The sequence below is a fragment of the Oncorhynchus mykiss genome, chromosome 5 (assembly GCF_057628025.1).
Source record: "Oncorhynchus mykiss isolate SJ-2025 chromosome 5, ASM5762802v1, whole genome shotgun sequence".
NCBI classification, from domain to species: Eukaryota; Metazoa; Chordata; class Actinopteri; order Salmoniformes; family Salmonidae; genus Oncorhynchus; species Oncorhynchus mykiss.
In genome coordinates this window covers 33,391,761-33,410,728 of record NC_143026.1, presented here as the reverse complement: position 1 = coordinate 33,410,728, position 18,968 = coordinate 33,391,761, and the positions used below count along the sequence as shown (strand labels likewise).

General features: G+C 41.8%; 1 protein-coding gene across 2 annotated transcripts in view; it reads left to right on the top strand.

Annotated features, from left to right (window-relative positions):
• The first annotated feature begins 2,643 nt into the window (after window positions 1–2,643).
• Window positions 2,644–18,968, top strand: part of LOC110523633 (arrestin domain-containing protein 1) — a 48,268-nt gene continuing 31,943 nt past the window's right edge. The window contains exon 1 of one of the 2 annotated variants that reach the window (XM_021602500.3): window positions 2,644–2,907. In XM_021602500.3, coding sequence (XP_021458175.2) covers window positions 2,790–2,907 — 118 coding nt within the window. In that variant the 5' untranslated portion in view covers window positions 2,644–2,789. The remainder of the gene's footprint in view (window positions 2,908–18,968) is intronic. The other variant, XM_021602502.3, reaches the window with a different exon arrangement.

Here is an 18,968-nt window from a genome sequence, read left to right as displayed (position 1 = left end):
CTCAGCCTTAACCCTAGCTTCATGTCTACACCTTGTTTCAACCCTTACCATAAACATAACCCCAACTCTAACCCTGCTGTCTATATATTAGTGTAAACACTATGTCTGTGCTGAATAACAGCTGAATCTAGGACCAATTTAACAACCGTCATCATGCAGACGATGATGTAAAAACAAAAACTGCCTTATTATGAGACGATGATGTAAGAACAAAAACTGCGTTATTATGAGACGATGATGTAAGAACAAAAACTGCGTTATTATGAGACGATGATGTAAGAACAAAAACTGTGTTATTATGAGACCATGATGTAAAAACAAAAACTGAACTGACTTCCATAAAACTGATATTTGATGGAAAACATTCTACTGCAGTTTTGTTACTGCAGTAAAAAGTGCAGTTATTATATTGCTGTAGTATTGCAGTCAAACTGCAATAAACAGTTATGTCACACCCTGATCTGTTTCACATGTCCTTGTGCTTGTCTCCACCCCCCTCCAGGTGTCGCCCATCTTCTCCATTAACCCCCGTGTACTTATACCTGTGTTTTCTGTCTGTTGCCAGTTTGTCTTGTTTGTTCAAGCTCACCAGCGGTTGTTCCTGACTTTTCCCAGACCCTCTTTTTCTTCTCCTCCTGGTTTTTGACCCTTGCCTGTCCTGACCCTGTACCCGCCTGCCTGCCGTCCTGTACCTTTGCTCCACCTCTGCCTGACCTGACCCTGAGCCTGCCTGTCGTCCTGTACCTTTGCTCCACCTCTGCCTGACCTGACCCTGAGCCTGCCTGTCGTCCTGTACCGTGGCCTCTGCTCTGGATTATTGACCCCTGCCTGCCTTGACCTGTCGTTTGCCTGACCCTGTGTTTACAATAAACATTGTTACTTCACACAGTCTGCACTTGTGTTTTACCTTGATTCCTGATAAGTTATGTTACTACTGTATTGCTACTGTAGTACAACTGTACATTAAATGCATATAAAATATGTCACTAATAAGGCTCAGAATCCAAACATGTAGTTTATTTTCTTAAATGCAATACACAAAATAAAAATGATCAGAAATGTGAAATTCAATAATGACTTTATTCAAAAAATTCCAAGGTCAATTGTAATGACATAAATTAATAAAACAAACTCTTTGCATTACTTTAAATAACTAATTAAGACTAAGTCAAGAGAAAAGCAGTGTGTGCGCGCGCATACATGAGAGAATTACGGCCTCTGCTTCAAATCCTTGATTTCATTAATGATAGGACACAGCAGGTCAAGGTGGTACAGTGGATTTCAGACAAGTGCACCACTACAGTACACCTTCAGTTGCCGTATCATGTGACTATGGACTGCTGCTGGCATCACGTTTACATGGATTGATTTATCCTATGTAGTTGAAAATGGCACACATTTTGTAAATTACTCATAAATTGAGTAATAGATGGGGATTGACTGTCAAAGAAGAGGATTATTTCAGCGACTTACTTCTACAGGCGTCTGAATCAGCAACCTTGAGGATAAACAGTATACAGTACAACACACTGCTTCAAAATTGAACACTTATTCAGACAAGATCAGAGCCATTTCCATGGATACCGGTAGTAACTTGGCAACGACCGTGTCTGTCTGTTGTCGTGGAAGCATATGTCTCATTACATGGGATGTACTCGGCTTTTTCTGCAAATAATGACTGGGATACAGCTCAGTCATCGTCTCTCTCTCTCTCTCGCTCTATCTCTATCGCCTCTCTCTCTTTTACACATACACATGCATGCACAAGCAAGCTTGTTCGTGTGTGTGCATGAACGTGTGCATGCATGTGTGTGTGTGAATGAACATGTGCATGCATGTGTGTGTGTGAATGAACGTGTGCATGCATGTGTGTGTGTGTGCATGAACGTGTGCATGCATGTGTGTGTGTGAATGCAATAAATGTATGTTTCACCAACTTGCACTTTAATATATCACCTATTACAGTACATGCACTATTAAAGCAGTAAATGGTAGATGGCGTGCCTTAGATTAATATGGCACAACCAGCTCTTCATTTGGGAACAAAGTACAAGTCCCATTTCAGCTTCGGAGCTCAATCTCTCCAGGACACTTTTACTATTTTCTCTAAGAGCTGAGAGCTATAAACATCACATTCCTCTGCTCAGAAGCATAATTGAATCTGGGCTGAGTAGGACAAACTGATGATGTCAGCAGCATGTGGCTACATTCTGGAGATGGGGATTTCCCTGCTGTGTCTCGTTTCTAGTGATGTGGGGGTGGGGATGGATGGATGAATGGATGGAGAGAGGGGTATCCCACTACCCAGTGTTTGATGTATCCTTAGGGCTTAGGCTACTACTGAGTGGATGTGGTCTGGGAGCTCAACTCAATAAAGAGTTGTAGCAATATAGAATAATGCAAAGAAGGCCAATGTTTGTTAGCTAAAACTGGCTACTACTGTAGATACAGTTTTACTATAATATCTACACTGGGATGTGTACTGTGAACACTGTCAAGATGGCCTAAACACAAATACCTAAATAAACAAATATTTACATTGTGTGGTCAGTTATGGAAGAGTACCAACCTTGAATAGATTCAATGTATCCGCATATAATTTTTAAATAATGGATCAAATATTGTCGTAATGACGTCACTGCTACTGGAAACTGGGTGTCGTGCGTGCTGCAGCTGGGCATAGAAAGCTCTGTCTGCTCTGTCTGCTCAGCTTCCTTTCAGCCGTAGACCGTTGCCTCGCGCACCACTAAGCGCTTTTCGCCTTGTGAGACGCAGAGGGTTGCGGAGTCATGGGTAAGCTTAAGGAATTCGATATTACTTTCACCAACAACAAAGTGGTCTACAGCCCTGGCGAATCCATAAGTGGGTCTGTGAAAATTACAACCGGTACCTCACTGCAATATAAGGGTAAGATTACATATATTTTGTGTATGTATCACTGGCTCAATGAAGCGCATCAGGGTTCGATTTCGGTGGACGAACTGAACGGGAGGAGAGGAACTTTTCCTCTCTTTACATGGCCTAAACAGAAGATAACGTCCTTAAAGTGTTCTATTGTTTGTTTTATTTGTATTTTGCCATGGAAAATGGGATTGAAGTAGCCTATATTTATGTTTGATACATATTGCGCATTGGTGCTGGGTTAAGTGGACATGCCTGTTCTTGACTGAGACAGCTGCTGATTTCAGATGTTTACGGCAGTTTTGGTAAGAGATCAAATCAGACAGTAGGCTACATACTGTAACGTTACCGCATCCTGTTTAGTTCTAGTTTAGTATGACCTGTAGCATAGTGTTCACAGTTTCACATCTGTTGCTAGTTATAACGGTATGTCGTGAAGCAAAACCATGATCATAGAAAGTCAACAGGTGTGGTTGTGTAATGATTTTCTCATTTTAATCTGGTCAATTGTTAGTAAAATATACCGAATATTTTAGGACTTGCATAGATATGCTGTTTTTGATATGGTAGATTTGGACCAACAGTGGATGAACAGTTCTAGAGAAGGTAGGTTAGGCAAGGTGGAGTGCAGCTTGTAAGGTTTCCATGGTGTTACACAAAGAATCTATTGTTTATATTGTGTAGAAGTGATCTTAGACTGGATTCATGTCAGATAATAGGAGAATGCAATCAGTCTATAGCCAGAGACAACTTTCACATAATGTCTATGTACAGTTGAAGTCTGACGTTTACATACATTTAGGTTGGAGTTATTAAAACTCGTTTTTTAACCACTCCACAAATTTTTTGTTAACAAACTATAGTTTTGGCAAGTGGGTTAGGACATATACTTTGTGCATGACACAAGTAACTTTTCCAACAATTGTTTACAGACAGATTATTTCACTTATAATTCACTGTATCACAATTCCAGTGGGTCAGAAGTTTACATACACTAATTTGACTGTGCCTTTAAACAGCTTGGAAAATTCCAGAAAATTATGTCATGGTTTTAGAAGCTTTTGATAGGCTAATTGACATCATTTGAGTCAATTGGAGGTGTACCTGTGGATGTATTTCAAGGCCTACCTTCAAACTCAGTGCCTCTTTGCTTGACATTATGGGAAAATCAAAAGAAACCAGCCAAGACCTCAGAAAATAAAGTGTAGACTTTGGTTTATCCTTGGGAGCAATTTCTAAACGCCTGAAGGTATCACGTTAAACTGTACAAACAATAGTACGCAAGTATAAACACCATGGGACCAAGCAGCCATCATACCGCTCAGGAAGGAGATGCGTTCTGTCTCCTAGAGATGAACATACTTTGGTGCGAAAAGTACAAATCAATCCCAGACCAACAGCAAAGGACCTTGTGAAGATGCTGGACGAAACAGGTACAAAATTATCTATATCTACAGTAAAACGAGTCCTATATCAACATAACCTGAAAGGCCGCTCAGCAAGGAAGAAGCCTATGCTCCAAATCCGCCATAAAAAAAGCCATACGGTTTGCAACTGCACATGGGGACAAATATCATACTTTTTGGAGAAATGTCCTCTGTTCTGATGAAACAAAAATAGAACTGTTTGGCCATAATGACCATCGTTATGTTTGGAGGAAAAAGGGGAATGGCTTGCAAGCCAAAGAACACCATCCCAACCGTGAAGCACCTGGGTGGCAGCATCATGTTGTGGGGGTGCTTTGCTACATGAGGGACTGATGTACTTAAAAAAATAGATGGCATCACGAGGAAGAAAGATTCTGTGGAAGTAACATATCAAGACATCAGTCAGTAAGTTAAAGCTTGGTCGCAAATGGTTCTTCCAAATGGACAATGACCCCAAGCATACTTCCAAAGTTGTGGCAAAATGGCTTAAGGACAACAAAGTCAAGGTATCGGAGTGGCCATCACAAAGCCCTGACCTCAATCCCATAGAAAATTTGTGGACAGAACTGAAAAAGCCTGTGTAAGCAAGGAGGCCTACAAACCTGACTGTTACACCAGCTCTGTCAGGAGGAATGGGCCAAAATTCACCCAACTTATTGTGGGAAGCTTGTGGAAGGCTACCCTAAACGTTTTACCCAAGTTACACAATTTAAAGGCAATGCTACCAAATACTAATTGAGTGTATGTAAACTTCTGACCCACTGGGAATGTGATGAAAGAAATAAAAGCTGAAATAAATTATTCGCTCTACTGTTATTCTGACATTTCACATTCTTAAAATAAAGTGGTGATCCTAATTGACCTAAGACAGGGAATTTTTACTCTGATTAAATGTCAGGAATGTAAACTATGTAAACTTCCGACTTCAACTGTAAATGGAGAACCTGACGAATTACCCTTATTCAAAAAGTTATTGCACCTTCCTCTCTTTCGTATGATATATGACCATTACACAACATTAACAGTTCCTTGCTTGCAACCAAATTATGTATACAGTACAGAGTTTTCAGATTTGTGAGGTCACAGACTGGTACACGAGGCTAGTGAGATATAAAGCATATATTAGGCATTGAGACTTTGGCCCTCCACATTGGCAGGTATGGTTACTTGAAATGGAAACCCTTCCCAGAATCTCCATTAATGTAGTCTGACTAATGCAAAGTATTCTGCAAGCATCCATCATATGACTTGCCAAGTTCCTCTTCAATCTATGTTTGCTTTCTTGGTGAACACTTGCAGATGGATCTGATCAAAATTTGAAATTACATTATACTACATGTGTTATTCAGGTATCTTATTAGTAAGTTTGAATACGAATGTTTTCCTGTCTGAATCATGTTGTGTGACATGGTGAATTCAATCCAACATTTCTTAGTGACTTGACTGTTTGAGTCTGACACACCTTGACATGTCTATGTATGTATTACTGGATTAAGGACCGTCCTATGTTTGCAAACCTTGACAGATGGTATTACAAGAGTTGTACAATATTTGCTGTGATATGTTATGTGAGGTCATATTAGACCTGACTGTGCACTTGACACCAGAGAGGCACTCACCAGGCTCCAGCCCGGCGAGCACACATCCCTATGATGACTGATGGGACTAATAAGGGCGAACTCTGATGACACAGACACTTGGGGGGTAGTGTTAGTAGGGAGGTGTTGTCATCAGCCTAGCACCCTAACACCCTCATGTCACCCAGCGTTGTTGGCCTAATGACCTACATACCAACAAGGTGAAGGTGTTTATTTATTTATTTTTTTTCACCTTTATTTAACCAGGTAGGCAAGTGGAGGACAAGTTCTCATTTACAACTGCGACCTGGCCAAGATAAAGCAAAGCAGTTCGACAAAAACTACAACATAGAGTTATACATAAACAAACGTACAGTCAATAACACTATAGAAAAATCTATGTACAGTGTGTGAAAATGTAGAAGAGTAGGAAGGTTAGGCAATAAATAGGCCATAGAGGCAAAATAATTACAATTTAGCATTAATACTGGAGTGATAGCTGTGCAGATGATGATGTGCAAGTAGAGATACTGGGGTGCAAAAGAGCAAGAAGATAAATAACAATAAGGGGATGAGTTAGTTGGGTGTGCTATTTACAGATTGCATGTGTACAGGTACAGTGATCGGTAAGGCGCTCTGACAGCTGGTGCTTAAAGTTAGAGAGGGAGATATAAGACTGGATCCAGCTTCAGTGATTTTTGCAATTCATTCCAAGATACCTCATTGCTTCGGCAGTTTTAAGTAGATAGTCTATGAATACACACAAAGCACTCACATTAGACTTCTACTGTGAAACACATGACCAGACCATGGTATCGCCTCAGTGTGATATATGGTATTTCCTTGCTGAATGAAGACTCTTTAGGTTAAGATATTCTGGCTCCATTTCAGGCTCTTTCTCAGCCAACACACCATACTTTAATGTAAATGCTTAGTTATGTGATCAATGAAATTATCCTTTTAAATGCAATGGCTGCCCTATTTGATTTATGGCGTCATCATCCGTTAAATGCCTTGGCTCTAAATCTGATCAATGACAGACTGTTTTAAATGCCCTGTCTGTGACCTGAGAAATTGTCTTAATGTAGTCATGATTTGCCAGTCATGTTTTTCTATACAGTGATTGGTGAAACATTACGACCTGATAAATAGGGTGCAGGAATACTCTGTGTTCCTATCAGAAGCTGTACATTCAGAAGAGTCCTATTCCAATCCCCTCACTATCCATCTCATAACACCAGACAGATAAACCTTTTTTTAATCCAACCAAAATCCATTTAGATTAGTGAGAGAAATACATGGTGTTTTTCTGTGTCCTATCCTTAACATTGAGATTCACATTAGGAATGCCAGTGTTAAAATGTATGACACATGTATCCCATCTTCTCTTGATATGGTTGCTGCTGCCCCACTCTAAAGCAATGATAATAACCCTACTGTCCATTGTGACAAATGTCAGCACTCAGTCTTATCTCTGCCTCTGAGTTTTTTTCCACCATGGATGTTGCCTATAGAAGCTCCACTCCTCAGAGCGAGAGGAGGCACCATTGTCCGTGAGCTGCCTAGTTTCTACACAATCAGCCTAGTCTCCTCTCATTTAGTCAGTCTGCATGAAGTCTGTGAGGCCCTAGGAGACAGTCCTCAAGAGCTTTTTAAAATGATTCTGCTGAAGTGTAGCCAAGTCTATTTCGCTAGCCAGCCCTAGCAAGCCCTGAATCGTGTTGAGGAACATCAGACACTGCTTCTTGTGTTTCATTATGCCATCGTCACTATAGGCAATAGGACTGCTGTGAGGATATGTTAGTAAAGGAGATCGATCTAATTGAAGTCACATGGGTGCGTCTTTTCTGTGGGTAAATATGTGTATCTGTGTGTATCAGGCACTACAGTGTATGCTAAATGTGTACCATTATTACATGCATTACTTCATCATATGAGCTAGATGGATTAGCTCCATAGCCGCCATGTATTTACATTGTGATCTGAGTGAGGTGTATACAGTTACCCAGTATTGTACTGCAATAAATAGATTAGTAAGTACTGTGACGTCTGCAGCCCCCGATGTGTTTGCTATGGTTAGTATGTAGAGCTGTAAAATGGATGATGAGGGAGATTAAGTGGCCAACTGTATTATTGATGAAGAGTAGACCATTAGTCTGTATTTCCATTGATTCGTTAGCAGAGGAAGACAAACACAAATAAACACACACAAATAATGCACCTGTTATTACAATTTGTTATTATTTAGTTGTGCATTTCTAGCCATATCCCCCAAAAAACGTTAGGTCTGATTCTTTGCAATTAATTCAGCACAAGTACACACACAGGCTAGCACGGGTACACATACAGGCTAGCACGGGTACACTACAGGCTAGCACGGGTACACATACAGGCTAGCACGGGTACACTACAGGCTAGCACGGGTACACATACAGGCTAGCACGGGTACACATACAGGCTAGCACGGGTACACTACAGGCTAGCACGGGTACACATACAGGCTAGCACGGGTACACTACAGGCCAGCACGGGTACGCCAAGGCATTACATTTTTTTGTGTATTAAACTTAGCATTCATTCAGTGACAGGGAAACCCGCGGAGTCAATAATAAGAGTGTGACCTTCCCTTTATAGATCTGACGTGGTGGCTGTGAGAGTCAGGGTGTCTATTCTATTCATTGTGCTGTTCTGTGTTGACTGGAGCTTCCCCTGGGTGAGCAGCATAGTGGGCCCCAGTCTGAATATAGACATCTGATACAGTAAGGTAACACCACTGTATTGATACTCCTGCTTTTAACAGAAAACAGGTTGTTGTCAGAATATATCATTGGCTCTTGCAGCTGATCAATCTGACAAGGCCTGATTTCTGCACTTTCAATGTGATGTTAGTAGTGGGGCTCTAGCGGGAGTAATACTTAAAACACAGATACATAATAAGGAAAAGAAAGTGTCCAAAGGTGAGGCTTGAAGGAAATGAAACCTAACATTTCAGGTAAAAACGGCTCTACAGTCCATCTAATAACCTCTTGGAACTAGGCCGACATAGATAAACCAGAAACAAAACAGTGCAGGCCTATAGTAGTTACTAGCATCTGGAATGTTACTCTCCTGGAGTGAATAATAATGCCTATTTGGGTTAACTGTACAAGCCTAAGCATACTGCAAACAGCAAGGTGGGGAAATCAGGCTTGGACCTATTCAGCCTGTTTGTTTGTAGCTGGCTGATAATGGATCTCGGTTGAGCTTGTGCAAACAGAAACAGACAAACATTTACAGTAACCCAACACTCATTAACCGTACCAGAAACCACTGCCCTCACTAAAAACACTCTTTACCTTTCCATGTCATGTGGTCCCATGTGACTCAGTTGGTAGCGCATGGTGCTTGCAATGCCAGGGTTGTGGCTTTGATTCCCACAGGGGACCCGTATGAAAATGTATGGACTCACTCTGGAAGAGAGTGTCTGCTAAGTGATTAAAATGTAATGACTGACTTGCTTGTTTCAGTTTGCCCTGTAAGACCCACAAAACACAAGGCTTTCAAACACATGTTGTTGGGATGGTGAGGTCATGTAATCAGTTTTAACTTTTATGGTTCATTCCCTGGTGAAGATGAGTTGGCTAGGTAACCACTAACCAGCATTAACATTGATGACTCCCGTCTCACACCCACTTCAGCAAACACTCCCTGTCCCTGCATTCCTGGCTGTAAATTGTTGTGAGTCACAAAGAAAGACTTCCCCACAGGGCCAGGGTCTCAGTTTCTCCCTGGTCTGTCTAGACTGAGGAGTTGAACTAAATCATGATATAATCATAGCTAGGTCTGGCACAATTACTGTATAATCATGTAACCAAAGATTATGGATGAAGACCATCATGAAAATACAATAACCTCCAATAACTGTAAATAAATAAAAACAGCCTTGCTTTTGTGCTGAAATTTTGATGAAACTTTGTTGCAGCTGGCTGAAACAAGCAAGGTGTTGTAGCAATGCCCCCTCCCTGCAGCAGCAGCACATTCAGGGCCTATTCCTCTGCCCAGGCGTTGCTGACGCCTGCCAAATCTTACAACACCTGGATAGGTATTTTACCTATAAGCTAACCGCATCCTATGTTATAGCAATCTGGTTTCCAACGGCACAGTCGAAGATGTGGCACGCAACCATTGGTTGATGCATGCAACGGCTTGGCAGGGGAACGCAACCTATGTCATGAGCGGAGGCGAAAGGAAAATGTACGTATTTAAAAAAACAAATGCTATTCAAACTATTTTAACGGTGACCACGGTCATTTGTCTAACCAATAACCTATGATCATTCTATGATCGTCACAGCCCTAATCATAGCCCTGAAGGAGTGTGGAGGGAAGGTTGTTGATGATTAATTAGCTAGATGTGTCAGACTTATGAGGCAAAAGGTCCAAGCATTGCTTTGCCTCAGACGTTGATGGGATTACTTACAATGGTTAAAAAAGCTTCATACAATATTGTTTAATTGCTCAGTCCTGGCAGCATTAACAGCCACCACCCACTACCTCCCCTTTTGGCTCAGACATATGATTGGACCTTTTCTGACCTGCGTACCCCAACTCCCTCATAAACCTCTACTCTATCAGAAGCCCTCGGTGGAAGCCCACCACTTCCTCAACCCCCACGCTCCTTTCCTTTCTCCTCTTCCCTTAATCTCTTCCTCTAACAGACAGCCAACAGGACTTAGTTCCCTAAAGTTATATTTGCCTGGCTAGCCTACTTGGCTGCACTGGAGACAGGGGTTTGTAGTTTATTTCCTTTCTTGACAAGTGTAAGCAATAAGCTGATGCCCATCATTTGACTGGCTTTAACTTGTTCAATTGTTACAGATCAGTGCAGACAGGTAGCTAGTCTAAATATCAGACTCTTCCTGGGTGGGGATGGATGAGCCACCTACCACTGATGCATTGTGTAAGAGGCAGGAACATTGGTATCCTGCTTTGAGATACAGATTATATTTTTATTGTCATTATCTACCCACCAGCTAGAGTTTCCATTTAGCGTGTGCTGTTATCTGTTGTGACACAATGTCACAGGCGATTGGCTGTTTTATTGTTTACTGGTACTGTATAAGCTCACGAAACTAACTGATTTCCTCTAACTGACTAGTTTCCTTTAACCCTCATGACAAGGATGCAAACATTGATCAAGCATTGGAACGATTATCTTGAAAGGCCAGGGTTCAAGTGAACCCAGCCTGGAGACAGAAGTGGTGGGCTGGAGACTAGAGGTTTTGTTGTGGGTAGTGTTGGGCTGGAAGCTCCTCTGGAATGTCACACATTCCACAGTACCACTCTCTACTGCTGGAAACCAAATGGAAGGTTTGATGGGTCTGAGCTGACTACCCAACACACAAGTCTACTGAGTGTACAACTTCTATTACCTGAGACAGGTCAGAAAGAATGTGTGTGTGTGTGTGTGTGTGTTGGTTACCATGCCAGCAACTCTTAAGATCAGTGGCCACTGGAGAGAGGGGGTTTCTACTCTCCTTCTTCGCCTCTCCACCTGTAATAGTCTAGGTTCCAGGTGCCCTTTCTCACTCTGCCCCTCCCCTCTCCTCTCAAAACAAAGGCTCCTCTGGCCACAGGAGTTTCTCCATCTCCCTCTAGTTTACGTCATCTCACACAACAGTTTATGCTACTCGTATTCAGTTGTTTGGTAATGGAATCATGTTGGAAATCCATTTATCAGGTCACAGATTTCTCTATTTGACCTAGTTTGCTCTGTCAGATCAAGTGGAAAAAGTATTTAAGGATTTATCACAAAATGACCCAAACTGATTAGGATTTCCTATTTGGCACAAGGGTCAGCAAGAGTAGCAACATTCATTTCACCCGTGTTTGAACTGCTCAGGATTCTATGAAATGCTCTGAAGTAGTTAAACAAATTACTTTAATGAGTCTTTAAAACCAGGCCTTAATATTAATACACATTGATGTGCATAGATTTCACAGATTTTGTCAAATTACAATCTAATCCTTCCACACTAATTCAGCAGATCCTCCAGCTCAATAATGTGTACTATAAGTCATTTCCATGTAAAAGGACCCATGAGCACCAACATGTGAAGTTCATAGGAGCATGTACAATTCGGTGTCAAATGAAAGCTAAGAGTTCATATTTTTTGAGAAATTAAGGCAAATATACATTTTCCAACCATTACATCCTAAAAATCCCAAACATTTGGAATAAGCAAAGGCTCTTATTTGTGGTCAAACAGATGGAAAAGGGAACTTAGAAACCATCTCGCAGAAAAAGTCTTAAAAGGTATTAGAAATACATCAAAATACAATGCTGAAGTAAATACCCCGGCCAACTAATATCAACACTTATATTTAGTTTTGGAGACATTTGTCTGCCTTCTGTAAGTTTAAGAAACGTTGCCTTGTGCCTTCAAATTCAGTTACCAAAAACCCACATATCTTTAAGATATTTTCACATTTCTCTCACTCATGAGGAGGGAGGATAACAAATGTTCACAGAAGTAATAAGTAAAGGTAGACCTATCAATTAGTTATAGTGTTTTTACTGGTGTCAATTTTGTTAATCAATTATTAAGTGATTAAAACTCGAAAACGGAACTTCTGCAATTGAATTGGCTACAATGGGAAATCATAGTGCTTCTACACCTGCATTGCTTGCTGTTTTGGGTTTTAGGCTGGGTTTCTGTACAGCACTTTGAGATATCAGCTGATGTAAGAAGGGCTATTTAAATACATTTGATTTGATAGTAGTCACAAACCAAAATTGGGTTCACAAGTTGGGACAGCACAGTACAGCATAGTAGAGTGCAGTAAAGAAAGGTAAAGTACACAGTAGTTCATTAGAGTAGAGTTCAGTACAGTACACAGTATTTCAGTAGAGTAGAGTTCAGTACAGTACACAGTAGAGCACACTAGAGTTGAGTACACTATAATGTATTGTACTGTACTGTACTGAACTCTACTGTACTGTACTAAACTTGACTGTACTGTACTGAATTCTACTGTTCTGTACTGTACTTTGATGTCTATGATTGGTTCAGATTTGGCCTGATCTTGTTTGGGGGCTGAGCTCATTAAAATAATAGCCAGTGTGTAGAATAATACCTGAATATGCAAAGGTGACTATTACATACCTTTGTGTACCTATTTAGGATACAACATCATGAAGAGAATGACATTCATATCCATAATTATGTATTCCTGTGTAGTACAGATCAGGGACCCGTGATAAAATTTCATTAACGCAATTCTATTACTGGTGTAAATTAATTTAACTTACTGTAGTTCAGTAAGTCAATGTGCCATTTCATAGCTGACACCCCATTCTTTCTGTAGACATCGTTGAATCTTAATTCGGAGCAGATACAGTGGGGCAAAAAAGTATTTAGTCAGCCACCAATTGTGCAAGTTCTCCACTTAAAAGGATGAGAGAGGCCTGTAATTTTCATCATAGGTACACTTCAACTATGACAGACAAAATTAGGAAAAAAAATCCAGAAAATCACATTGTAGGATTTTTAATGAATTTATTAGCAAATTATGGTGGAAAATAAGTATTTGGTCAATAACAAAAGTTTATCTCAATAGTTTGTTATATAACCTTTGTTGGCAATGACAGAGGTCAAACATGTTCTGTAAGTCTTCACAAGGTTTTCACACACTGTTGCTGGTATTTTGTCCCATTCCTCCATGCAGATCTCCTCTAGAGCAGTGATGTTTGGGGGCTGTTGCTGGGCAACACGGACTTTCGACTCCCTCCAAAGATTTTCTATGGGGTTGAGATCTGGAGACTGGCTAGGCCACTCCAGGACCTTGAAATGCTTCTTACGAAGCCACTCCTTCGTTGCCCGGGCGGTGTGTTTGATCATTGTCATGCTGAAAGACCCAGCCACGTTTCATCTTCAATACCCTTGCTGATGGAAGGAGGCTTTCACTCAAAATCTCACGATACATGGCCCCATTCATTCTTTCCTTTACACGGATCAGTCGTCCTGGTCCCTTTGCAGAAAAACAGCCCCAAAGCATGATGTTTCCACCCCCATGCTTCACAGTAGGTATGGTGTTCTTTGGATGCAACTCAGCATTCTTTGTCCTCCAAACACGACGAGTTGAGTTTTTACCAAAAAGTTATATTTTGGTTTCATCTGACCATATGACATTCTCCCAATCTTCTTCTGGATCATCCAAATGCTCTCTAGCAAACTTCAGATGGGCCTGGACATGTACTGGCTTAAGCAGGGGGACACGTCTGGCACTGCAGGATTTGAGTCCCTGGTGGCGTAGTGTGTTACTGATGGTAGGCTTTGTTACTTTGGTCCCAGCTCTCTGCAGGTCATTCACTAGGTCCCCCCATGTGGTTCTGGGATTTTTGCTCACCGTTCTTGTGATCATTTTGACCTCACGGGGTGAGATCTTGCGTGGAGCACCAGATCGAGGGAGATTATCAGTGTTCTTGTATGTCTTCCATTTCCTAATAATTGCTCCCACAGTTGATTTCTTCAAACCAAGCTGCTTACCTATTGCAGATTCAGTCTTCCCAGCCTAGTGCAGGTCTACAATTCTGTTTCTGGTGTCCTTTGACAGCTCTTTGGTCTTGGCCATAGTGGAGTTTGGAGTGTGACTGTTTGAGGTTGTGGACAGGTGTCTTTTATACTGATAACAAGTTCAAACAGGTGCCATTAATACAGGTAACGAGTGGAGGACAGAGGAGCCTCTTAAATAAGAAGTTACAGGTCTGTGAGAGCCAGAAATCTTGCTTGTTTGTAGGTGACCAAATACTTATTTTCCACCATAATTTGCAAATAAATTCATAAAAAATCCTACAATGTGATTTTCTGGATTTTCTTTTCTAATTTTGTCTGTCATAGTTGAAGTGTACCTATGATGAAAATTACAGGCCTATCTCATCTTTTTAAGTGGGAGAACTTGCAGCTTGTGGCTGACTAAATACTTTTTTGCCCCACTGTATTTACTTTATGGAAAATGTGGACAAATAAATCTGAGGGAGATTTTACAGATATTCTGTAACCAAACTTTGCATCTGCACAGTTCTTCCAATAAATGTGTTTTTGTAAAATGTTCAGTGTAAATTGTTAGAAGTAGTCCTTGTGCATAGAGTTGTATGGTTTGTTAAATTTTGAAATGAATTGGTTTTGGTTAGCATACATTTTAAGCTTCTAACTTCATTCATACTGGACACAGGGACATAAAAATGGTATCCACAAGTTCATCTGACTCTGGGGAAGTATAAAGGGCCTCATTGCCAAAAACCTGAAGTATCCCTTTAATGTTAATGAGATAAGCAGATAATGGGAATCAGTAACAATAAAAAAAAGTAAAATGTGCCTTTTGGTGGCTGATTTTACATTAGGAATACTGAGGAGGAAAGAGATCTCAAGGCCATCACTGGGGCATATAGTCATCTTTCTGTTGGCTTATCTTTATGTACACAATCAAAGCAGATACATGTATATTTCTTACAAATAGCCCCCATAAGCAGGTGTGAAAGTAAGCAGGAATAGTCGGGTACGGAGTACCGGCAAAATAAATAGTGGGGGTACGCCGTGCCGGTAAAACATGAGCCTGTAGGCTATTACACTATTTATCATTACCACATGTACTGTAAGTCGCATGACAAATATTCAAATAAACTTGAAGACTTGGGGAATACACTCCAAAATGCGGTGTGGTTCAATGATAACACTGACATGTTGCCAGAGATGAGACGGAGACCCATGAGGACAGCTGTGTACACATCAATTCAATTTAAAAGACCTGTGTGGGCCTAATGAATGACAATCACCGAATGTCATTCATAACACTTTTGGGTGTTTTGTAAGTGATGTCTCTTTGCATTTATCAAATGGCACTGTATGAATGACGGAATTATTTTAGAGTGGAGTAGTCTAATAGTTGGAATAGTAACTGAAGTCTGGACACGGACTGTAGCCTGTTATAATATTAACTCCTGCAGAATTAAGTGTTCCTCACAGTAAAATGACAGATCAAATGTTATGTTTGTCTTGAAAACAGGAGTGGAGAAATATGATTTATTTCTTTCAGCATTTTGAGAGAATACAAATGCGAGCTTAGGGACCTGTTGTGTTGACTAAACGTGTCATTTCTTTCAGCGACATAAAAGCTGACAGTATTTCATTTTCAATCACATAAAATATGCATCCAAGACGTGCTGAAATACTATCAGAAATATGTTTGATCGTTGTCACAGCTTTCATTTCCTTAAAACTGGTCAAACTGATGTCATTTGTGGGCCTCCCGAGTGGCACAGCGGTCTAAGGCACTGCATTGCAGTGCTTTAGGCGTCACTACAGACCCATGTTTGATCCCAGGCTGTGTCACAACTGGCTGTGACCAGGAGTTCCATAGGGCGGTGCACAATTGGTCCAGTGCTGTCCGGGTTAGGGGGGGTTTGGCTGGGGGGTGGCTTTACTTGGCTCATCATGCTCTAGCGACTCTTTGTGGCAGGTCAGGCGCCTGCAGGCTGACTTCAGTAATCAGTTGAACGGTGTTTCCTCTGACACATTTTTCTGGCTGGCTTCCGGCTTAAGCGGTGGGTGTTAAGCGGTGCGGTTTGGTATGTCATGTTTCAGAGGACGCATGACTCAACCGTTGCCTCTACCGGGCCCGTTGGTGGAGTTGCAGCGACGAGACAAGATCGGAATGGGAAATTATGTCATTTGGAAATCCTCACTCTGTGAGAAAAGCAGAAATGAAAGGGAAAACTTTACCGATGTCAACTAGATTGTTGATGATGCATTGATCATTCTATAAATGTATGACATTATTCTGGTGATCAAGGCTTTATTTATACTGAACAAAAATATAAAAGCAAATTGAAACAGTTTAAAAGATTTGACTGAGTTACAGTTCATATAAGGAAATCAGTCAATTTAAATCAATTCATAAGGCCCTAATCAATGGATTTCACATAACTGGCCAGGAGTGCAGCCATGGGTGGGCCTTGGAGGGCATAGGCCCACCCACTTGGGAGCCAGACCCAGACAATTATAATTATTTTTTTCCCCACAAAAAGGCTTTATTTAACGACAGAAATAATCCTCAGTGTCATCAGCTGTCCGGGTGGCTGGTCTCAGACGATCCCGCAGGTGAAGAAGCCGGATATGGAGGTCCTTGGCAGGCATGGTTATACGTGGTCATTGGAGGCAGTTTATGGTAGAGAAATGAACATTCAATTATCTGGCAACAGCTCTGGTGGACATTCCTTCCGGCAACATGCCAATTGCAGGCTCTGTCAACTTGAGACATCTGTGGCAATGTGTTGTGTGACAAAATTTGACATTTTAAAGTGGTGTATTATTTTCCCTAGCACAAGGTGCACCTGTTTAATGATCATGCTGTTTAATCAGCTTCTTGATATGCCACACATGTTAGGTGGATGGATTATTTTGGCAAAGGAGAAATGCTCACTAATAGGGATGTAAACAAATTTGTGCACAAAATTTGAGAGATGTAAGCTTTTTGTGAGAATGGAACATTTCTGGGATTTTTTATTTCAGCTCATGAAACATGGGACCAACACTTTACATGTTGCGTTTGTATTTTTGTTCAGTGTAGTATTTTAGGCACACAGTGATCTACTTAGGCACATAAATCTACTTTCACCCCTGCCCATAAGTATTTCTCCAGTGGTGTCTTTGCTAATAATCTCATTGATCACTGTCTAATTAGGGATACCAAACTAAAACAAGAGGCTCCCACGCTGAGGTCTGTCCAACGCTGGTCCGACCAAGCTGACTCCACACTCCAAGACTGCTTCCATCACGTGGACTGGGACATGTTTCGTATTGCGTCAGACAACAACATTGACGAATACGCTGATTCGGTGTGCGAGTTCATTAGAACGTGCGTTGAAGATGTCGTTCCCATAGCAACGATTAAAACATTCCCTACCCAGAAACCGTGGATTGATGGCAGCATTCGTGTGAAACTGAAAGCGCGAACCACTGCTTTTAATCAGGGCAAGGTGTCTGGTAACATGACCGAATACAAACAGTGCAGCTATTCCCTCCGCAAGGCTATCAAACAAGCTAAGCGTCAGTACAGAGACAAAGTAGAATCTCAATTCAACAGCTCAGACACAAGAGGCATGTGGCAGGGTCTACAGTCAATCACGGACTACAGGAAGAAATCCAGCCCAGTCACGGACCAGGATGTCCTGCTCCCAGGCAGACTAAATAACTTTTTTGCCCGCTTTGAGGACAATACAGTGCCACTGACACGGCCTGCAACGAAAACATGCAGTCTCTCCTTCACTGCAGCCGAGGTGAGTAAGACATTTAAACGTGTTAACCCTCGCAAGGCTGCAGGCCCAGACGGCATCCCCAGCCGCGCCCTCAGAGCATGCGCAGACCAGCTGGCCGGTGTGTTTACGGACATATTCAATCAATCCCTATACCAGTCTGCTGTTCCCACATGCTTCAAGAGGGCCACCATTGTTCCTGTTCCCAAGAAAGCTAAGGTAACTGAGCTAAACGACTACCGCCCCGTAGCACTCACTTCCGTCATCATGAAGTGCTTTGAGAGACTAGTCAAGGACCATATCACCTCCACCCTACCTGACACCCTAGACCCACTCCAATTTGCTTACCGCCCAAATAGGTCCACAGACGATGCAATCTCAACCACACTGCACACTGCCCCAACCCATCTGGACAAGAGGAATACGTATGTGAGAATGCTGTTCATTGACTACAGCTCGGCATTCAACACCATAGTACCCTCCAAGCTCGTCATCAAGCTCGAGACCCTGGGTCTCGACCCCGCCCTGTGCAACTGGGTTCTGGACTTCCTGACGGGCCGCCCCCCAGGTGGTGAGGGTAGGCAACAACATCTCCTCCCCGCTGATCCTCAACACTGGGGCCCCACAAGGGTGCGTTCTGAGCCCTCTCCTGTACTCCCTGTTCACCCACGACTGCGTGGCCACGCACGCCTCCAACTCAATCATCAAGTTTGCGGACGACACAACAGTGGTAGGCTTGATTACCAACAACGACGAGACGGCCTACAGGGAG